At 43.9% G+C, this 23,769-nt stretch overlaps 1 protein-coding gene across 1 annotated transcript in view; it reads right to left on the bottom strand.

Moving 5' to 3' along the window:
• Window positions 1-23,769, bottom strand: part of mgat5 (alpha-1,6-mannosylglycoprotein 6-beta-N-acetylglucosaminyltransferase) — a 67,403-nt gene that overhangs the window by 23,052 nt on the left and 20,582 nt on the right. The window contains exons 4-10 of the mRNA XM_062380389.1: window positions 14,993-15,069; window positions 12,965-13,054; window positions 9,374-9,445; window positions 7,294-7,455; window positions 5,578-5,747; window positions 5,349-5,483; window positions 879-1,012 (exon numbers count right to left, since the gene is read on the bottom strand). Of these exons, the coding sequence (XP_062236373.1) occupies window positions 879-1,012; window positions 5,349-5,483; window positions 5,578-5,747; window positions 7,294-7,455; window positions 9,374-9,445; window positions 12,965-13,054; window positions 14,993-15,069 (840 nt within the window). The remainder of the gene's footprint in view (window positions 1-878; window positions 1,013-5,348; window positions 5,484-5,577; window positions 5,748-7,293; window positions 7,456-9,373; window positions 9,446-12,964; window positions 13,055-14,992; window positions 15,070-23,769) is intronic.

Below are 23,769 nucleotides of genomic sequence, written 5' to 3' on the forward strand. Positions count from 1 at the left end.
GGAAGCAGCTGTTGGTTGTAAAAAAATGTTGGTTTCTAAAAAAAAGCAGCAGTAGCATCAGTTATATGATAATTAGGGCTGTCAATCTTCCTCTATAATCCCATTCAGATTTCATTCCTTAATATTTTCAGGATCCCAGTGGTCTGGTGATAACCAGTTTGACATCAAACCAGTAACAGTTCTTCTTTCTGAAGAGTTGCAACTAAATCTGCTGAAAGTGTTTCTTCTGAGGAAGGCTCTATTTTGTGTGTCTGTGTGTGTGTGTGTGTGTGTGTGCGCCCTCCCCGTGTGGACAGCACATGTGCGAGAGCTGCAGCAGATGAGCCTGAAGGCCGAGCTTGAACCGCCCAAGCCAACACATTTACTTCACAAATAAAAATACACATTCGAATAGTATTGATTTTTTAAAATCTGAAATCCAATCTCACAGCTCTGGTGTAGAGTATTTTTTTCCTGAAAGCAGAGCAAGGAACAGAACCCAAGGCTTATCTCGATCGAGAAGATGTTTTCTTTCACCTCCTGAATCTCTTTGGCATCTGTGAGATGTGATAACAGATTCTCACAATCACCTGCTAAGTATGTTTTCAAAGCTCCTGCCCATTTCCTCACAGTTTCCATCGAAGCCCTCCCACACGGTTCTGTGTAAGGAACCAGCTGGTGTGTCATGTTGGGGGAACTTCCTGGTGATAACATCTTTTGAGAGTCCAGCTCATTTTGAATGCATCAGGGATATTTTTCCAATCACAGCAGCATGTGAAGTTCTCTGTGATGGTTTTCATTACAAAAACTGAGGTAGACCATTTTTTTAAATCCTGCCGACAGGCCACAATAGAACCACATTACTAGTGATTTGGTGATTGAGTTGACAGGTGACTTACGGAACATGGTGTTGAACTGCTGCGGGTTGAGGTTCCACTTCCCCCAGGGCGTCTTGTGGCCCTTGGACTGGGCGTAGTGGGCGTGGTTGAACTCCGGTTCCGTCCCGAACGAGTCCAGCACCCGCAGCATGCACCTGAAAGGTCAGAGACAGACAAATTAATGTTTGATCTTTCAAAATCAATGAAATCCAGAAGCAAGACATTAAATCATGGCTACAGAGACAGAGTAAGTGTTATAATTATTGTATTATTTGCTGGAAGACAAACTGTGCACATCCAAAATTAGACTTAAAGCCAAAAAACAGAGCTTTTCCAACATAATCCATCCAATAATCTACAGAGACGTCCAAGAAATAAGACTTCAGTTCATTAACTTTACAACAGTTTGAACCAAAGTCGCCCGAGAAGATAGAAAATTAACGGTTGGGAAGTGCTGTCACTTCAGCAGATGTAATAAAGCATAGAATCACAATGACCCCCAGGTATGTGAATTAAAATTTTAAACAAGAAATAAAACAATGAAGTTTTTAATATGAGCTTCTGAACATGACATTTGAATTTGCTTTACTGCAGCAGAGAATGTGTTCTTCTTTATTTATTTGGCCGACTGAGGTCTGGTCACTTTCCACAACATCTGGAAACGGGTCATGGACGAATATTCTTTGATATTTTATATATTCATAGGATTGATAGGATGATTCCTTTTTTTTATCCCACTAGAAAGATATGATATTTTGAAAAGACTGGCTTAAACAGATACTTCGCTTTGGCTCTCTACACTTGTATAGGTGGCTGTTAAACTGTGCTTCTATTCTATCTTGTTTCTGTGTAAAATATAATGATAATATAATATAGATATATATATATATATATAAGATAATAACTTTAACAGGGACACAGGTTTTATTTAAATGTTCTATAAGGTTGCGGCGTGGGTGGAGCAGGAAGCTAAATTCAAATTCATTTCCCCCCATTAACAATGTAGCATGACTCACAGCTGGATCACTTCTGCAGCTTGGATCTGCATGAAACTCTCCCGCTATGAAATATTAAACACCGTGTAAGGACATATCTTCTCATTTAAAAATAAATAAAAAGTCATGAGTCACCGTCCTGTGTGCACAAAGATGGACTTCAACTACCAGACACATCAAATCAGCAAGTTTGAAGTTCTGTCAGGTGCACTGCTGGGTCAGTTTGGGGGGGAAATCAGCGGAGAGATACAGTCCGTCTGCACCATGGAGGTGTGAGACTGTGAATGAACATCATGTCTGACTCAAAGGTCACAGCACAGGATTAATCAGAGCACAACTGGCAGAGGGAAGGGTATCCGTGCTGAGAGCCGCTCACTCGTGACCTTTAAGTCCGCGCTCTGCATTCACTAACTCGCTCATTGCTTCATCCGATTTCTAGATGCTGCTGTTAATGCGTCTGGTCCGGTCCTGTCCCTGGCTATTTACAAGTTTCATTCAGGAAGACAAAGGGCAGCATATTACTAAATCTATCGCTACCTCTCAAAGTATTAATCACAGTATTCCTAGTGATTTGTTTCTACTACATACTTACTTATCTCCTTGGGTAAACTGTGACAAAATCCTGAAAGAAAGTTTGATTGGGCGTCTTGCCCGAGAAAAGGATTTACTTAACTTAACCCTAACCCTTACTTGTCGGTAAATAAAGTCAAGAGATTCCTTCTTTGGGCTGAGGTGGAATATTCACCTTTAATCACTGGATAAGAGGAAGTCAGGTGTAAAAGTCATGGTCGCCAAGCGTATAAGCTCTTGCACACAATCGCAGCTCAAAACAAAATCCCCCTCTCTCGCTAAGTGATTGTATCCCCGCCCAGGCAGATGCTGTGCAGCTGGCTGTGTGAACTGGGAAAGGTCCTGGGAGAGCGGAGAGCTGGGATACTTGTTCACCGAGAGGAAACTTTACACTGAAAGCAGCATCACAACAACATGCCCACATGCCAACTGCACTGACAAAACAACGCTCATCTGCCCCTGACAGATATACCCTAAACAGAAGGGGGTGGAACTTGGCATGATTTAAACATGGCTGCAGCGAGGCCGGGGACTTGGCGATGGGCGTGACAATGTGGCGGAGGTGGCGGCGGAGGATGTTCAGCTCAACGAGGATGCACTTAGTGACACTTGCTGAGATATTGCAGTTGGGTGGGAGATGATGTTTTCCAATAACTGATAAACAATGTTGACTGTAACTGACCGGTTTCTCTGCCGCCTCAGTCGCCTCCCGTGTGAGATCAGCAGTAAATAGAGCAGTCCCATATGGACCATTAGGAAGTTGTGTGTTGTGTGGCTCTGCCTGAGGCTCTATCACATGTCTGCAGACCCCTGAGGCTTCACACAACACCTGCGTGGTAAACAGACATATGGCCTCTTTTATAAAAGCATTATATCTGAATTACTAACCCCAACATTAAGATTTGCTACAGGAAAATATCATCTATGGAACTTTCATCAAACTAACAACGTCTCTTTTCATCTGCAGTTACTTTTGGACTTTGTTTTTTCCAGTTGACAGACTTTAGCCTGAACTAGAAAGTCTCTCGGAGCCAAGGGGTTATTTTGGGATGTTAAAGGATCCATCTGTTTCTCCAGATCCGGTGAGAAATGTATTAAGTCCTCGGGTTATGCCGCACCCATCCACAACTTTTTATGGAGATCGCTTCAGTAGTTCCCATCAGTCTTTAATTGAAGCATTTCTTGCATTTCCCAAGATGTTGTTTACGTATTCCTGACAAAGCTATTTCAAAATACTGTCTTCTGTATGATTCACGACTCGCACAACCACCGAGAGAAGTTGTTGTCTTAACGGCACCGCAAATAAACACCACTAACACTGACTCAATTCAGTGAGTACAAACCCAACACAGACACACACACACACACAAGCTACATAACACAGGCTGTACAGTGTCAAAACAAAGAGACACATTGGTTAAGAAGCAAACTGATGAAATCACCCATCAGGAGATTCACGAAGTTAATGACTAACTTTTCATTTGTCCAGTTTCATTTCTGTTTTCTGCAGCAGGGCTTATACAGATGGAAGTGCATTGTCTGATAAGTTATTGGATGAAGAAAGGATTTAATGAAATAGAACAACCAGGGCAACGCTGGCTCTACTCTCTACCAACAGCACAATGGTTTAAAACAATGCCATTCCTCTTCAGTGGTGCAAGACAGACAGCAAGAAGAATGGGCCAATAGCAAAACACAGTAATCACACAAAGGCCTGGCAGTCTAACCTTTTCCCCAAACACTAAAAATAAACGATTACAAATGGAACAATAATGACACTTTTATCGTTTTAAAGAATTTGGGGTTTGATATGCAAAGAAATCCGGCACGTTCTGTCCGTACGGTATCACCCTGCCTTCCTCTGTGGTAAAGTCCGGACAGGATTGAGATTCACAATAGGAATGGAAGGTCACAAAGGCAAGAGAAAGCCGAGAAGAAGCACACCGGGTTACATTTAGTGACAGGAGAAGAAAGAAGAAAGAAATCTGCTCTCACACGGCTCCCAGACAGCATGCAGTGAATTAAGAGCTCCAGCACAAGTGTCCTTTAAAGGCAGGAGGAGAAATAATTCAGAAATAGCATCTGGACCTCACATTACACTGGAGGCTGAATCAATTTCCTCAGGACACAAAGGCAGCGCTGCACTTTGAGGTGTTGTGTCGCAGTCAAACAAAACCTGGTGACAAGCAGGAGGAACCAGTGGGGCCATTAGTGCCCCCTCAGACTTTCCTGCCAGTCGGGGCCGATGAGAGCTTTTCTCAAAACAAACAAGGAAGGCCTCATTCGCCGTCCTCAGCGGAGCAATCAGGGGCGAGAATAGACGAGGAATCGCTCCTTCAGCCTTTTGGGAAATGGTATCAGGAGAAAAGAGAGTCATTGTCTGACCGCGTGCCAGACAAGCGTCAACCCGATGCCCTCTGCCCGCGTGAGAGAGGCTCAGTTGGCAGCCGCAGCACGAGGTTAAGCAAGTGGACGAAATCGCAGGATTCACTGAGTGGCTGACGTGAGGACATGAAGGAAACGAGACAAAGACAGCACGAGGTGATGAACCATTAACGGACCAAACCCTGCTGAGCCTGAAACTGCTCAGGGATTTGAATGAGACTTTGCAGGCTCAGCAAAACCTGCCTGAATAAATGAAATTCATAAACATTGAACATTCTGTTGATCCAGCAGGTTTCTGCAACTGTCAACCAGCAAGTGGTTTTATCCTTTCGATAAATAATGTCCCTCGCGGAATTTACAGAACCCAAACTGGTTTGTGCTCGATTACAATGGAATCCTTGTCACGGCTCACAAAACCAGCATTTTCCCAACAAGCCTCACAAAAACACGAATCCCTTGAGTGCAACAACCCAAGCTAAGAATAAGAACATAGAAAATAACTTTTGATGGTCATTAAATCAAATACAATGGGCCGGCTTACTGGTAGTGGACCCAGGAAGGTCCCAGTGTCTTCTTGAACTGGGTCAGTCCCACGATGTCGATGTAGATGAGCTCGACCACCTTGTCGCCCTGCGTCGGGCAACTGGACTTGTTCCCCATAACCTTCCGCATGATCCTGGGGGGATAAGATTAAACGCAAATTTAAATAGTTTGTCAGGTGAAACACAAACTTGAAGCACGTCGTGGTTCTCAGCGTGTGTGGGACTGACTCCTTGAGCTCGGCCAGGGAGGCTGAGATGCGAACGTCGTGGCCCAGCAGGTACAGCGTGGTGATGAGGTCACTCCACTGGACCAGTTCTCCCAGTGGGCCGCCGCTGAAGGCGTTCTCTGCGATCTTGAAGCCAGACTCTTTAGTCAGGAGGCCCAGGTGAACCAAGACCTGAAAGAGATGGGGGAAATATTTAGGATTTGAGTTTCAATGACGCCACAACAAAACCAGTCCTTCTGTGGATTCCTGGACAAGGCATTTAAAGCCACCGCACTGGTTTCCCGTTTGAATAGATTGAAATCTTTTTTCCTGGTTGGCAACGGTTAACAGTTTCATGAGACAAACACATGCAACCAAACCGGAATCAGAACAACGCACAAGCACACGCACACAAGAACAGACACACGCAGGAGGGTTTTTCAGTAGCTGCGGGGAACTCAGTGTTCCACAGCAGGAGCAGGCAGTAAAACCTTGGCTTTGTTTGAAGTGGCCGCGCATTCCTCATTGTTGACAGCCAGTTCCAGTCCCAGAGCAAACCAGTCGAGGATTAATATGTGAGGATTAATATCCAATAGAGATTAGCGGCTGCAATAAGGAACTGGCTTGGAAAGTCTCTGGCGGGAAACAGCCGTTGATTAATAATAGATTTTTTGTGGATTCAAATGAGAGCCAACGAAGGACAGGTAATATTCCACATCTATACACATAGATAGATAAATGAGGGATCTTTGTTTTTTAGGTGCTTTGCTAAAGGGGGGAAGCTGCTGTGAATCAGCACCGGGGTATCACAGGAATGAAACGTGAATTATTCACAAGACCAGTGGAAAGTGTGGAGTACATTATTCAGAGCTGGGAGCTGTTACCAGCTTGGGACACAATGGAATATCCATGTCAGGCCTCCCCCGCCACCATTTCCAACCTGAGCCAAAGTGAGCCTGTCTACAAGTGTGAATGAAAGTGTGTGTGTGTGTGTGTGTGTGTGTGTGTGTGTGTGTGTGTGTGTGTGTGTGTGTGTGTGTGTGTGTGTGTGTGTGTGTGTGTGTGTGTGTGTGTGTGTGTGTGTGTGTGTGGAAAGGTGTGTCTGGTGCATGGGCTTCTGGTGTTTCTAAGGGGGAGATAGTTTGTGTGTGTGTGTGTGTGTGTGTGTGTGGAAAGGTGTGTCTGGTGCATGGGCTTCTGGTGTTTCTAAGGGGGAGATAGTTTTCTTTTCTAAAGTTCCTGGGAAACATTAATCTTACTTTTAGGAAGATATCTATAGACATTTTATTTTAAAAACTTAATAAACTCAGCTGTGATTTTTCATTCCGATAAAGCTTTGGAAACTAAATGTATATTTACGCTTGATATTGTTTTTCTGTGTGTCGTTTGCTGCTTAGTTTAATAGTATCTCACATTTTTATATTGTTTTCTATCATTGCCCGATATATTACTTAAACCAAAAACTCACAGAAGCTTTTAATCCATTATTTTGAACAATGTGCCTAATCGGTCGTTTCCGAAAAAATTGCTCTGGCGTAGTGGAAGTGACACATCATTCTTCTAGTGGCTGGAACAATAGCTTGTTTGCAATCAATAAAAACATCCTCACAGCTAATAAGGACATGAGCAGGGAAACAAAGGGACAAAGCACTTGCAGCAATAAATTCATTGATTTGAGAAGAACGCGTGTCTGAGAGCCATTTCACTTGATTTCTCTATCAGCGCACGTGAAGCCCACCTTCTTCCTCCGACGCTTGGCCAGGTTCTGCTTGGAGGCCAGTGAGCGGATGGCGGCGACCCACGGATCAGCCATGCGCTTGATCCTCAGCATCATCCAGCGGAACTCCTCCCGTTGTGACATCACCCGGTAAAGCTCCTGGAAACTGGTGCGGAACTCGGCCTGCACACAGAGACGCCACAGAAACGGCAGACGTTAAAAAACCAGAAATCCGAAATCATGACTTTCCCATTACGGCAAATCTACACATGAACAGTGCATTTGTTTATCTGTGGAGCAGATAATGTGCCATAGACACTGTAACACCGTGTTCTGCTTGTTAACCCGTTGCTTGTTGTGTTATCTTCCATCTTAACCTCCATCCCAAGGCAATCTTTACAAATTTAATCCACTGTCATTTAAAACTGCAATATTGACTTCTGCAGTTGTGCAAATTGCCAGCGGGTTTGGCAACTTCTTAGAGCGAGACCATTCGATTAGATGTCGGGTAACGCAGCTAAGAGCCCATGCTCAAAATCAAACAGCGCATATTTAGGAATGAAAGCTTTATCCATGGTGACAAAATCCTATATTTAACCACCTGAGAGTGGCAGGTGGGTTAAAAGAGATAGAGACGAGAAAGCAGGGCTACAGATGAACGAGAGGACGGATGATTGTTGAACGTTGCACCTTCTTTGTGGCCTATTTGTCAGAGAAAGTGATGCTGGAATTAAAGTGGCTCTGCTGAGGTGATAATAACCGTCATAAACTGTCTCCCCCGAGAGCAAGACATCGGAGGAGGCTCGGTATAAATGTGGAGAGTAAAAAATCTGCTGAATCCAGGAAGGCACAGACCTTTATTCATGGTGAGAGGATGTGGAAATAGCCTGAGTGTTCAGACGGAAGAGGAGAGGAGAAAATAAGGATTTTTCTTAGGAGGCTTTAGGACATATTTGGGCCCAGCTTATCTAAATGTTTAATAAGGGAAATGTGAAAAAGAAAACAAGCCATGCAGTGCACAACATCTTGTACTAACTCCTTCCTGTCTCGTCAGGGCGTGCGACTTACTGGAAGTGCGAGTAACGTGGTGCAGAATGAGGAAATGAAACTGAGGTTACCTCCGGCCGAGTTCATAGAAAAACAGGCTCATAACATGGCCTCATTAGAAAGCTGTTTTTATTTCTTCATTTCAGATTGAATAGAAATTGATTTGAGGATCCACTGTGCAGAAAGCAGTGAGGGAGAAAGACGGAGTGAAGGAGCGCCGCCATCACCGACTCTGAAGGTGTCTGAAACAAGGCTGTGGCGGAGCATTAGCATCCCTCATCGCGACAGGAAATCGCTTCTGCAGACCGAACCTATTAAAATCCGGGGCCGGAATTAAAATCTCCAAAGCCTGTCAAGTGGCATCACGCCTCCACGCAGGGCTCTGTGCTGCCGATACATCCAGAGGGAGGGAGGGGTTGAGGAGTGCTTAATATTGATCCAGCCTTTCCTAGAGGGAAGCGTGTGTGTGTGTGTGTGTGTGTGTGTGTTTTCGAGGAGTTGCTGGTACTGTGCACGAGCCTGTCAGCCTCGGAGAAGCCCTTTAAGTGGGATTTGAGAGAGCATTGGCAGGGATTGAAGATCATTATTCCAGATTTGTCCCAAGGTCCTGTCAGTCCGGCTTTTTTGTCCGTGGGATCTACTCGACTGTTTCTGTGCCATCGAGGCACGTGGACTCTGCCGATCGGCCTGTTTGCTCACTTGCACCCTTCTTTTTCAAAAGAACAATCAGACACCCAGCAGTTAAAGGAACTCTAAAACTCGCTGTTTGGTGTATTTCGTCCTTGTAACCACTCGTGCGAGGGCTATTAGGCTTTCATAGTGAAAATGTCCTGTGTGCTGTCTCCACAGTGCACACGACAATGCATAGGGACTTAAACACACGAAAGGGTTAATCCGGACAAACGGCACTAACAGGAAGTAGTTACAGACTGTAATTGTTTTCGTGATGATACAACATGTGGGTGATTCATAGTATTGTGAAAGGGAAGTTAGATGTATTGGTAAAAGCAGCGTCTCGTGATGATAGCTCCTAGAAAGGCTTCTGGTTTCTCACCTGTCCCCTCCTGTCGATTTCTTCATTCAGGATCTTCGTCCTCCAGGGCAGGCGAGGACACCAGTTCTCCACCTGTTAAACAAACCAGAACGCAATGTTTGACCAGCGATTAAACACAAGAGCACAGCAGGACAGTCATGGGTCATTTGATAACTATGAACTCGTCTGCCTTCCAGCAAGGTCGGACACTATGCAGTCTAAGTAAATATGAAGCCAGATAGTAGTTTCTGGCTTCATATTTACTAAGCCTGCATAGGTAGATGAGCACAGCAGCTAAATGAGACCTGATGTTGCACATGTCTATAAAGATATTTATTGGAAACTAGAGTGTTTTTAATTGGATTATTGGCTTTGAATAAAACGTGGGGAAACAATAAAAACTGATTAAACTTCTAACTTCTAAGCAATTTTATAAAGTTTGTTGCCGTCAGTTAAACTCATGGAAACACCAAAACCACTGTGTATCCGTCCGTGCCTCAACCCGATTGGTTCCTTCTGAATATGTAAACCGTTTGGCTCACAGATAAATTAGTTTAAATCCCTTTAGCAGCTGGGCATTGTCCGTTTCCAGCCAAGTTTTCCTGCATCGAGACACTGAATAATACATATTTGGTGCTGGAGCGAGTGTTTCCAGCAGCAGGATGATGTATGTGCGATTAATTCAACTTCAGTGTGCACAAATACTGCAAGAAGAAACACAATATGTGAGGGATTTGATTTATAAAGCCCCAACCATACATCAGAAGATTGAATGAGTTCTGAAAAATGAAAATAAATCAATGCAATGTAACGTGGAGCTACAAATACCACCGGCTGTTTCAATTTGATCTTTCTGGGTTGGACATCTTGCAATTTATTAAAAAGTCAGGAGGAATTTATAACAATGAGTGATTTAGAAAAGATAAAGAGGGGCAATACAGTAACATCTTTTAATATTGGAATTTGCTACATTATTTTTTTACCGTGGGTCTCTGAGGTGTTTTCATTGTTGGACAAATTAACAGCTAAAAGTAGGCCATATACTCATAACTAAATAAAACTCATACATAAATAAAGGTAATAACTGTGAAATCTAGCACCCCCATAAAAAGAGAGGAAAAACAGACATTGCTGAATGATCTGTGGCACCAATTTCAACATATTAACTTCAGCTTTTCCTTCCTCTTTTTGACCACGGCGCAGGTTATGGAGAAGTGTGTCTGTCTTTCTCGTAAAAACAGTTCTGTAAAGGCTGCCAGAGACAAGCTGTGTGTGTGTGTGTGTGTATTCTCCTTCCCAATCCACAACACACACACACACTCAAACACACACACACACGCAGAGCTACTTGAGCCTTGACCTTCCACTGTTGACATCCATCATGATGTGTTGCCCTCCCTGGTTCGCCCCTCTGCAAGGTTAATGCAGTGGTCTACACGTATGAATTATACATGGCGAGTGTTTGAGCTGGAGTGTCTGTGTTCTTAAGAGACGAGCTGTGATGGGATCAAAGACCCATCACAGCTGTTTCTCTATGGAAATGCATGCATGTCGCCTTGGCAACTGTGTGATCACATGACCAGGGGCTGGATGCTGAGACTCACAGAGGTGGAAGCAGCTGTTCTGAATGTGAACTGTTAGTTGTGGCAAAATCAATCTGTTTGTTTCCTGCGTGCACGGAACAGGAAGAAGAGGTTTTTCTCCTCTTAATGGATTTTTTGCTGTTGTGCGTTTTATTTTTATATCCACACGGAGCGAGCCGGGGGCTTCCTCTGCTCCTTCTCTGCTTGACTGCAATGCTTTCAGCTCGTTTACAATATTCATACCAGGCCACTGACCTTTCCCTTACAGTTGAAATCTGTGGAAAGGGTTTTTTCTTCCATTAGCAAACATCTCTAAAACAACGACGAGGACGAGCTTGCGACCGAAAAATAAACACTTGATGAAACAAATTGTGAAGATATAGCTTTGCGCTGTGGAAGAGAGACTGTATGTCAAACTGAATCGTAATCGTGGCTGTGATCTACAATGGATTGTTGGAATGATAAACAGTTGGCTCGTATTGGAAGCAGAGCTGAGGATTTGAGCGTTTAAAGATATCTGAAAGCAAAACGTTTTGTATTCACACGGTGACGGGGAAACGATCCATTACCAGAGTGAATGTTAGCTGCATTTCAGGGATGAAGAGAAGCCATTAAAAAGAAGATGAAAAGCAAACATTAAAACCCGTTCCCCCCCTAATTTGATCAACTTCTAAATCAGACTTCAATTGGAATTAAGGACGTAAATAATTTCATCACCAGACATGACTTTCTGGCCGTAGCGTGACACCGAGAAATCGTGCAAAACCGAGCTCCTCAAAGTGTCCCCACAAGCCTCTATATGTAAATGCTCGTCAATAATGTACAATGTGGCGTCTTTCTCCTGTTTGTCGAGGATGTGTGGAGACAGAGTCGTCTCCGGGTCCGGCCTCGGTGGCTTAAATATCCTCTCTTCAAGAAGTAGCTCACACCAACCCCTCATCTCCCTCACCCACCCACCTAATCATCTCCTCTTTCTCCATCACCGTCGTCTCCCACCAGCTCTAATTTGCTCTCATGAAAAATGAATTCCCCTCTCCCTCTCTCCCTCTCTCCCTCTCTCCTCTTGCTCTTATTTTTAGCGCTTCCGTCTTTACGCCGTCGTTCTCAGGTTACAGGAACATTGTCAGGGCACCGTGTGAAACATCAGCTTTTCTTCATAGCGTGGACTAATTGCATCTTTGCACATAATAATAGCGGGTGCAAAATGTTTAAATGCACGAGTTCCCATTACACTTTACACCAAATGTGTGTTATTCGGCATGTTAGGACCATTGATGCTCTGCCCTGATTCTACCAATCAATAGAAATCCAACAGATCTGGTTGCTTTGTAAGGTTTTCTGAGGTTGTATGTGTCAGTGGTTGTGCACCGCATTGTGGGATTAGTGTGTTTCTCTGTGAACTATTAATTAATTTCATCTGCCGTGCACTAGGTATGATTTGCAAAATTTCCACAAGTTGACAAACCAATGTCGCACCAAAAGCAGTTGTGGTTCAAACCTGTGGTTCTCACATTGATCCTTCTTGGTGGTTCATGTAAGAACTACCTGTTGTCTGCACCTCTGGATTGAGCAAGCTCACAGTGAGTGAGGTTCCAGCCACATGTGTTTTATACTGGCACAATAAAATGCCTGTTAAAATATTGCCAAACAACATCCACTTGCTGCCGGTGGAAAAGCACATCTGTGTCCCAGAGGTTCTGTTTGACTGAATAAGTTAGGATTTGTTGCATGTGAAAGTATTTATAGACAAATGAGATCAACTTTGAGATCTTCTTATAGTTGTGTTATAATTAGCTCTATTTTAACTTTTTTTTTTTTAAATGACCTGACTGGAGAATTGTTGCAGGTGTTTATCTTAACGCCCAACTTAGGATATTCAAAGTGAAATTAACTGATAAATCTTTTTGCATTTTCTTCTGCTGATTTCACGTGAATATCATTTTGCAAAATATAATCTTACATTTTGCACAGGTAGACCAATCGTCCACAGTAAAACATGTTTAATATAGAATGAACATGCTGGACTCACCTCACTGAGGTAGATGAAGTAGGAGCAGGTGGATCCATCCACGCCGTAGTTGGAGTAGCAGGAGTCTGTGTGCCACATGTCCTTCATCCACTGAGGAAGAGGAGGAAAAGGCAAGATTAAAGCCCTGATACCATTGATTCAATAGCGTTCTGAAAGTCAGCTTGTGTGATGGTGTGTGGGCAGGTTGTGAGGCTGAGAGAATACACAATGCACACTTCATCTACAGCCTACACAAACCAGTTTTCAACAAACATTGTGCATATGATCTTGGCTGTTCAGTGAAGAGAAAGTGAGCGTGTGAGGAAATGAATCAATGTAGACGTGGCCTTCTTGACGAAGATGAAAAAACATTCTTAGAAATAGAATTTAATAAAGGTGAAAACCTGTAGAGATTTGACCTTGAGAGAGAAAATACTCCTCTCTCTTCTGATTTGATCCCCGGCTGCCACTTGTCTGTGCCATGACTGACATTCCAGTATACATGCAAAGAGAAAAGGCTATCAGCTAAGATGCAGACTGACAGGTATCTGACCGGAGTACATCATGCATGCTGACTGACAGTAACCAAAGGGAGCGGTGCGCGGGGAAATGTAATAATTGACTATTCCAAGCTGTTCATCTAGAGGGGACTTGGCAGACGGGCTTGGATGAGACTCAGTTGGATGTGGAAGGCATGAATATTGTAGTGTTTCGGATGGAATGACAACACAGGAGCTCTATAACCACAGAAAATGGATTTGTCAGATGTTGCAAAGTGAGCGGTGACGGTGAAACTGCTGTGGAAAACCAGTTCAGTGATTTGAATGTGGGATAGTGCAAGCAAAAACAGATTATCTGTGTGTGTGTGTGTGTGTGTGTGTGTGTGTGTGTGTGTGTGTGTGTGTGTGTGTGTGTGTGTGTGTGTGTGTGTGTGTGTGTGTGTGTGTGTGTGTGTGTGTGTGTGTGTGTGTGTGTGTGTGTGTGTGTGTGTGTGTGTGTGTGTGTGTGTGTGTGTGTGTGTGTGTGTGTGTGTGTGTGTGGCATCGCGAGGCACCCAGCTGGAAATGCTGACAGTATCGGTGCAGGACTGGAACTGGCTGAGCAGATGGTGTGTATGATACGGTTGTATCAGCTCCAGGGAGGTACACAAACACACACAAACACACACAAACACACCGAAAATCTGAGACCCTGGATGAAGATGTGTGTACGTCTGTGTGTTGGGTTTGTGAGGTAACACCTGTGACTCCGTTGTTTCACTAAGGCCCCATTGTCCCTAAAACTGAAATTAAACCCATCCCAGATATGCACATTAGGGCTGTATGGAGGTGAATACAGCCCTAATCCTAACCCTATTGTTTTATTATTCTTATTTAGAAATGAAAAGATATTCTGTAGCGTTTGTTGTCTACATTAGTGCCGTTACATTATATTCATCATGATTGCTAACTTGAAGGTTTATAAAGTAGACCCTGCATAAAATCATTCGTGAAAAGAAGCCACTTTACCCACAGGCGACAATGGGAGAGTGACAATAAATCCATAATGGTAATGTCGCACCAGAGAAAGGACCTGGGCTCCTCTTTTCATTGTTCACCAGTCTGACATTAAAATCATTACCTATAACTCATGTCAGTAAGATGACACAGTTCAAACAGGTGCGTTCAGAACCCGGCTTTTTCTGGATTGATCAACATCCAACTGAAGCACAGTTCACAAATCAAATAGTCCACACCACTGCCGTTAAAACCACCGCATATCATATCAACACCTTATACTGGTTGACTGAATGGAGGCTTCGCTGGTGTGGTGTTGATGGTAATTTGTTTTTACATGTCCCAGCAGATCATTTGTCAGTCAAACACTGCGGGTGTGACCTGAACATGTGATGCCATTGTTTTCTATTTGAGTTGTCATCCTTCCTGCCAAGTTCCTCTTTTATTTTCATTTTATTAACAACCTCCTCAGTCATAAAAAAGTGTGCGACACAGACACTGCAATGGAGAGGATGTGCTTGTGTGCGAGTGTGTTTGTGTGTGTGTTATTCACCTTGACCTTGCCCTCGCAGTGAGGGAAACCATCCAGGGGCGGCAGCTCACACTTCTCCTGGGCTCCATTTAGGAGGTCTGATGGAATGAGAGAATCAATAAGGTCATGAGGGTCAGCTCCAAAAAGTCTTCCACTGTCTGTAGCTTGAACACAACATAGTATTCTCACACTGGAGACAACGCAGGTGTAACCTTTAACCTTTCAGGAGAAAGTACTTCTGTCCTCCGGCTCACGAGGCCTGCCCTCCCTCTCAGGGGTCTGAGGAGTTTCAATAGGGAGGAAAAGCAGGTCACAGAAATAATTGCCGTCCCCGAGCAAAGATCAACAAGCAGCCATTCTTAGGTTGTTTTTGTGAAGCAAAAGTGATAAGATTTCTCTGATGACTCAACATTTTCTTCCTTTGGGTCTGATTTAAGAGCAAGAACTTCCTAATGTTTACTCCAGAGAAATAACAAGGACTCGTACAAGCAGATACACAACGAGACACTGAAGGCGCGACGGCATCTCTTAAGATTAATAACATCCTTCGAGAAGTCCTGACGGAAGTTGGTGCAAATTCAAATGACCCACTGCTACCCTGCCATGTTAGATGGTTGAGCAAAGGCAGAGTTCTAGCACGCGTTTGAGCCGTTCGAAATGTCCTACAGCGGCCAGTATAGGTATGATTGTCTTCATATATGCAAATTCCAAGACAGAATGTTTATTGCACTTTGTTCCATGTTTGACTAGGATAGGAATTGTATTTTTGCCAGTTTGTGTTAGATTTTGTATTGTTACAAAAGCAGCCTTGTGCAATAATAATGTTTATTAACATGATAAAGTTAGAGCCCATATTTGTATGTCTCTAATTATCCGGACCCCAGAAGGGGAGGAGGGTTGATGTCTGGACCTCTTGCACTTTTAGTTGAAGACCCCTGCCATACATGCTAAATCTATGTTTTAGCCACGTCCACCTCTTTGGGCATTCATGGCCCCCAGAGGATAGCTCAGTTGATCCTCTGTTGATTATTTTAGTCCTGGTGTGAGGTTGTCATTTGTGACTTTGAGTGAACTTGCTAATTATTGGAGTTGATATTTTAGCCCCGTAATCAGGTTTCTTGCTGCTGTGACAAGTCTGACCCGAACAATCTCGAGAAAATGTCTGGAGCAAACTTTCAAGGCATTCATGTGAGAAGTCTTGTTTGTGGTAGAATCTAAGAGTTTCAGGTCGGCTGCACCATCTCGGTGAGCCTTTGGACTGACAGCTGAACACTGCCCATTACTCTGAGTTTAGAGATGACTGTCAGTCAGGAGGAAAACCTTTGACTTAGTGATCTGCGACGGAAACCACAAAGAGCTTCAGAGCTGAGTCCACAGTGATGCAAACGCTCATCGAGGCGCATTTACAATAGAGCTTTTATGAAATGTTAACTTTTAACATTGCAGCGGAGGAGGGAGTCACTGTGATAGCTCATCCACGCGGCTTTCAATATCCCAGGAAACCAATATCACTGCAGGATTAACATTCAGGGCTTGCGTGCCCGGCTTCCGCTTCATATAATCACCTTTCTGATACCCGGTTCAGAAACGTTAACGTCATCACCACTGACCTTTATATCTGGAATATAAATAATACATCGCAGTAGACTGCAGCGAATAGATAAAAGCTTTGAGGCAACTGGCGGACTGATGTTATGCGTTTGTGTGTGATGTCTTAGGGTGTGCGTGTGCGTGCGTGTGTGTGTGTGTGTTTAGGGAGGTGTGTGTACGAAGCTAATCAGCGGCTGCAGCGATGGGTCATGCTGGGTGGGTGGAGGTGGAGGGGGCAGCATCATGTCCATAGTTGATTCAGTTTATTTGCTCCGACAAGCTGCTCCAGTAAACAAATGTCCTGCGTTTTCTCTCCACCCGTTCTTTCTCTTCTGCTATCACCCAGATTAGAGTGAGAGATGTATTTTGCCGACACTCTCTGGTTCGCTGCCTCGGCTGGTGTGAAGCCGGGATGAGACTGAGGGATAAAAAAGAGAGGCGATGACCTGCCACAGAGAACTACGAGTAAATACATCACCAGTTAGATTGAATGCTCGCAACATGGGTTTCCATTCGCTGATTCACTCGCCATCTCAGGACGGAGAAGAGGGAGAACTGTGTGGTTCGAGCTAAAGCCTAATGTGGCAAGGCTGTTAACAGGCAACCCGATAGTTAATCTATGTTTAATTTTGGTGAGTTTATAATTCACAATGCAGAATCCATTATATTTGTGAACAGGCTAAAGAAGACGTTTTGACACACGTCTTCCAAGAGGGGTGCCAGAGAGAGAGGCAAAGGGATGTATCTTTTAATTACAATAATAGAATGATAAGTTGATAAAAAGACAAATAAAGCAAATCGCCCTATGAAAACCAATTTAAATCCACTATATTCATATCTGTATTTGAATCTGCATCAAATTGCAACAACAAATCGATCCCAGTCCCCAACAGACAAACTATGATGAATGCTCTGGCAGAGTTCCCTATAAAAAAACAACCTGGCTGGTGATTTGATGTTTGTTTAACTGACGATTTTGAGCCGTTTACAAAAGCGTAGAGTGGGATGTAGTTGTTATCTCGTCCTTCAGACGCTCAGTCATCCAGTTATTTAACCAACCAACCAAACAAACAAACGAACAAGCAACTGGGCAGCCTGTCACTCACTCTGTCACTCGGCCAGCCAGCCAGTCAGTCAGCCAGCGAGTACCAAAGCCACGAGGCAAATCGTGGAGCTTTAATCAAGCAGAAGAAGCTGCTGCCAAGGAGCAACTAAATATAGCTCCTTTCATAATCAAACACAGGAGGAGGTGCTGTTAAATCACCTCCAACAAAGCAAATAGACTCAAATGACTTGTCCCGTAGAAACGCTTCACAGTCAATCACTGGGTGCCACATACATTAGTGCACAAACACTTCCTGGTCGAGTGTCGAGGAGCATCTGAGGAGCTTCCACTGACCAGGAGAGTTCATATCAAACCTCAGGCTGACTGTGCTGCAGCCTATTTGCTCTCTAACTTACATATTAACACTGACTGACTGACCAAATACTAGCTGGCTATGCAAACACAGGATACAAAGAAACAGTGGATAAAGGGAATGAGAGAGGCCAATCAAATCACGGCAGGCAAAGGGATTTGTATCAGAACCAAACGAGACAACACCCCGAGGTACAATTCAAGAAATAGAGAAGCACAAGCAGAATATAGAAAATTAAGGGGTTTATAGAAATAATCTCAATGTCACAGAAGTTTATATTTATCGTTAGAAATCAAGGACACTCCGATCCAGTGGTACAGTATGACACGACAGAGCGAGTGAGCAGAAACCTGCCGTAGCCATCAAGAGCACAAACCAACCAGGAAGCGTCACCAACCAGATGTTACCGAAACACTTCTAAACTTAAGTTGAACTGTTGCAAAACTATTCATAAGCCGCAAGAAGTTACGGTAACTCCATCTTCTCAGTCATGACATCATCCAGAGCCTGTTAAATGACATAGTTCAGTGCAAAACCCTCCACAAACAATACGCCTCCATGTTTCTTTTTATTCTGGAGTCACAATTGATCACGCAAGTTTCTGTGACTTCCCAAGCCAGAAATCATGGATTTCAACACCAAGCGTGTGGGTTCTCAAGTTTAAAATCAGAAACAATTGGTTCTATCTGTTGTTATGTCTGAGGTTAAAATCTGTTTAAGCTTTGAACATCCTCTAACAGGCGTAAGAAGCAGCTTTGCATGTTCAGAGAAGCAGAAAACAGATGAGATCACTCCAGCATGTGTCAGACGCTCAATGGCCTCTCACAGCACTGAGGTCAGCGTTAGCGAGCTGCTAGCACCCAGCGTGGCTCATCTGATAGCCCTTTAAATAGCATCGTCTCTGAAAAACAATGTGATGTTACAGCACAGGGTTATACACCCCCTCCCCCCCCCCCCCTCCTTCTCGGGTGCATTTGTCCAACTACATGAGGTCATCCCACCTTCAACAACTCCAGAATTGGATTGAGCACATCTGGTTTCTCTCTCTCTCTCTCTCTCTCTCTCTCTCTCTCTCGTGTTCCTCTCTTTTCTTTTTTTCAATTCACTGATTTCATTAACAGGCACTGGACACTTTCATGCCTGCCTGGTTTGGTTCAGACCTCTTGACTTTTCACTGGATTGCTTGGATGCCGAACTAATGTTGAGTACTGCACCTGCAGATGGTGATGCTGGTATTAACACAATCATAATGTTACAGTGGAAAACAGAAAGTAGACTTGACCAATGAATTGACAAGACACAGGCGTCAGACACATGATCGTCTACACACCAGTGGTAACTTGTCACTGCAGTGATTCAGCTGAGGAAAAAAGCCTGAGAGGGTGAAAAGTGCAGCTTTTGAGAAACACTAAGTTTAGATGCACTTTGCGAGACGAGCCAGAGGTAACGGTGTGTGAGCTTGTGTTCATCTCAGCAGCAGCAGCTCATCAATTAGACAAAAGGCAGGCAGGCTGATGGAAGATGTCCTCTCAGCTGCCGATGGAGAGAAGATGGGCCGTTACCTGGACTCACCGGGTCAAACACTGGCAAATCGTTAATAGGAATCTATACAGTCGCCAGACCAGAGACTGTATATAAAATTTGACAACATGTTTCTACTTCACTATCCAGAAATGGGGCCAAATGCTACAGGCTCTACGATGACAATGTTAAACACTCTGTGGCTCCACCGTTTCATTTGACTCTGGCTCTTTCAATTTTATCAAATCAATACTTTAAGGTTAACAACCTTAAAGTGTTGGACCAGAACCTTCAGCTTTTTGATCAAGCAAGTGATGAAAAACAAGGCTGTCCCGATTAAGTAGCCGGCAGCTGTTACGTCAGTGTGTCAGATAGATTTTCAATAAACTTTTGGGTAAATGTAAGAAGCTGTTTGGACTCCGAGTCGGCAGATTGCCAACACCAGAGGACTTGGAATGGGATCAAAACAATTAGGACACCCTAATGGTTTTTAATAAGTGGGGGTTTCACTGCCATTTCAGCAGAGTATGGAAAAAGTGTTTCATCCAGTTATTTCAAAGTGACATCAAAGCAAAAAAGCCCCAAAAATGTAGCTTCTCAAATTTTACGATGAGGGGCTACTTTGTCATTTCTGAAAAACTGAATATCATGAGGTTATGGAACAAATTAGACATTTGAAGATGTCTGTGGAAAATTATAACTGGCATTTAACATGATTTGACAAAACAATAAGTAATTGATGATGAATAATTACTTCGAGCCCGTGTGGAAATATGCTGTGCAGGAAAGTCAGGTCTTTTGTCCAGGACTGGTTCCTGGTGGAAGAATGTCTGCATTTTTCTAATTAGCTCCAGGGCAGGTTAGTGAAAATCTTAACGATGGCTGGCTCACCACCGACTGAAGTCCCTGCACCCAAGATACATTAGTTGTGTTTTGTTTGTGGTTCCTCACATGCCCTGAAATACTTACTCCCTTGTTGCTCTTATCTCATCTGGGACGAGTGGAGCATGAAACCAGCTTGTGAGGAGAGCAGGAAATGATGTGACATATGTTAGGAGAGATAATGCGGCATTGGTCAGTGTCTAAATTCAGCCCTGATCAAAATAGCATACAGCGCTCTATCTATATCCAATTGTTACATCACATAGTCTGGGTTTAATGTACATTTCAGATGAAACCTCCAAACCTCAAATTACCCCGAAACCAAGTGGAAAACACTTCCAGAGGAGCCCGCCACCTAGAGGTACACAGCGGAGCAACAATAACAGCAGAGGGGCTTCCCACTGCACAGCACACGTGTTTGGAGCTGGTCACAACACATGCGCCGCACCGCCTCTGGTCCACACAGAAAAAAAGAAGGAGAACAGATCCAGATTCCCCCCCCGTGTAACCCCGCTCTCTGGCCCACAAAGTTTCCATTTCTCTCCCTTCCTCTGCTGCACAGTTCGCAGCGTCTGGCTGTAATCAATCCCTCTTTTGTGCGAGAGCAATCCGATCGGCCCACTCCTCTCTCTCCCAAAAATATCCGAGGAGCGAGATTTGGATTTTGCCACAGAGAGCAGCGCAAGGACAGAAGGCAGGCCAGAAAATCTTGATTAGCTCTCATCGCTGCAGAGCTACGACTAATGTTCCACTGTTTGATTCGGACAAACGCTGGATAGCTGGGGGTTTAAGCCGTGACACGTGCTGGGCTTCCACGGCTGTGAACTTATTGTGAGGAGACGCATGCTCTTAAAAATCAAACTGAACACAGCCTCATACAGGTTTTATACAAATGCTCCATTTCCCTTCGAACAGTTTCCTTTAAGAAAAACTTTTTCTGGGTTAGCTGCTGGGAAATGAGCACTTCCTGAAAGTGAGCGAGTGGAGGCTTCAGTTTAACTGGCGGGCACTGCAGTGGAGCTGAAAACATTCTCTGTTGTCATTAGAGAAGCAGCTTCCGAGCCACAGCGCTGCATAATGAGGAAACCCAAAAAAAGATCGGCTTTTATTTTTCTGTAGGACACAACTGTGCGATTACACACTCGTTAGTCATCGGGTGCAAATCCAGTTTTGCATTAAACCCTCAGTTCCAGTGTGTGTGTGTCTCCATGTGCTGCTCTATCCTCTGGTTCCCGCTCTTTCCTGTAGAAAAACGTTCTCTGAGGAAAAAGTAGCGTGAGGCCGGAGGTGCTGTGTGATGTTCGTGTGCATCACATGCACATGTGAGGCTGTTTGCATGTGGATTAGTATTTTTAAAAAGGGCCCAGGGAAAGGGCATATTGTTTCGGTAGCAGGAAGCAGCGCAGATTGTATTCCTACAGGAGCAGGGCTTCGGCTTCACAGGACCATTACTGGCACAGCGAAAGAGGAGACAAAGGAGGAAAGAGGATACAGAGAAAAGAGGAGACTCAGGGCTGCACACACAGGGAAGCAGAGCAGTACAGTATCCAGAAGACAGGGGGGGAGGAGAAAAATCTTTATTTCCTTTGCTTTCAAATGCCGGATATCTGAGCAAGGGTGTATGAATGTGAGGGATCTGTTTCATATGTGTGTGTTTTTCCACCGACTGACCTCAACTCACTTTTGATTTCATCGATTCAAACGGTTTCACTGCCGATTACTAAGAAGCTGAATCTCATTCATGTCTGTGATGCTGCAGTCTGCTCTCAGCCTCCGTGTCAGGGAGTAAAACCTGCAGCAGCATCACAACATATGCTTTTTAAACTACGGGAAAAATGAGTCGATGGATTGTTTTGCATTATAGCTTTTCAAGAAGTTCTTCTGAATTCACTTGTCTGTGGTCAGATCTCCTCACTGTTTGTGATGATTCCTGACAGCTCAGTAAGGCGTTGCCAGGCAGGAAAGTTGATGAAAGCAAAACTGTCTGCAGCTTCTTTGCTGTTTGTTTACAACCCAGCTCTCAGAAGGTCTGATGCTCTCCATAAGGGCGGGGTCTCCAGGGACCTACAATAACAGAACATGAGCTACAGAACTCACACACACACACGTACACGTATCTGGTTATGCTGGATTCCTTACACAAAAGAAAGTACGTCCACACACAGTGGAATAGCATGTCTGTGCGTGCTTGCTGTCAGTCGGTGTGCATTGACGGGAAAGTCCTGAAGAGGCTCAGTCAGCGTCAGACTCTCGCAGAGGCAGGTCAGCGCAGGATGTGGTCGTGAGAAACACTTCCTCTCCACAATCGTGACATCTAACCCGACAAAAGTCAAGTCTAGTGGGCTAGCAAGAAACAGACTCATAATGTGAGGCTGGCAAGTTTTTTACTGTCACATGTCGAAGCTTACAAAAGGACAAGGTGTCTCATGTTTGACTGAGACACCTTGTCCTTTTTTTGTGATTGAAATGACGAAACATAACTTAGTGATGTAATCCAAGACACTCTAAACTGGAATTACCGGCCTGCCTCTACCAACCAGTAGAGTTTCAGTCAGCATTAATGTATTTCCCAGAATCATAGGAGGTCATCTTACCAGCCAAATTCAAATCAGCTCACCCCTTAGTCCAAGTGAATGTTTGTGCTACATGTAATGAAACTCCCTGCAGGTGATCCTGATACATCACGTTAACGCCAAACACCAAAATCTAATCTTTGTGTCCAACTGAACGTTTGATTCAAATTGGAATAAGTTCCCTCGAGCCGTTGCCGTGTTCAAAAGGGGAAGGACGAGTTGACAAACGCACAACTGGGCAACGTGATGCCTCAGGCCAAAGGCTGTTCACGGCACAGAGGCATTACAATGATTACCATAGTAACTTAGACCTGAACATTAAAGTTATGATTCAATAACGCTGAAATACCAGAAAGGAGGTGAGACATGCATTAGACGATTTCTATTGTTGGCAGAGGCGTCCTCCATCTGCTCGCTGGATTCAAAATACCTTCAACAATGTGTGTGTGTGTGTGTGTGTGTTACCCTCCATGATCTTACTTAATTAACAACAGCCTCTATATAAACTCTCTTAACTATGTATATAATTAAATTGCTTGTAAACCGAGCTTTGCCATCTCCTGCTGCTTTAAATTATACTGGCAGAATGTGGCTTTAACTGAGAGGCAGCCACAGCAGACACGTTATATTTCTGTAACTTGTCAGGAAATTAAAATGGATATAAAATTAATGTAAATTCCCCAAAATCCACCCTGGTGAAGTTAATTGGTCGATATTGTGAAAACTCCAAAAACCAGAAATCAACAAGCTTTATACAACTTTTAATTATCTTGTTTGAATGATCCCCGACAGAATAAAAATTCAAAAAGATGTC

This window comes from Platichthys flesus, chromosome 22, assembly GCF_949316205.1.
Source record: "Platichthys flesus chromosome 22, fPlaFle2.1, whole genome shotgun sequence".
NCBI classification, from domain to species: Eukaryota; Metazoa; Chordata; class Actinopteri; order Pleuronectiformes; family Pleuronectidae; genus Platichthys; species Platichthys flesus.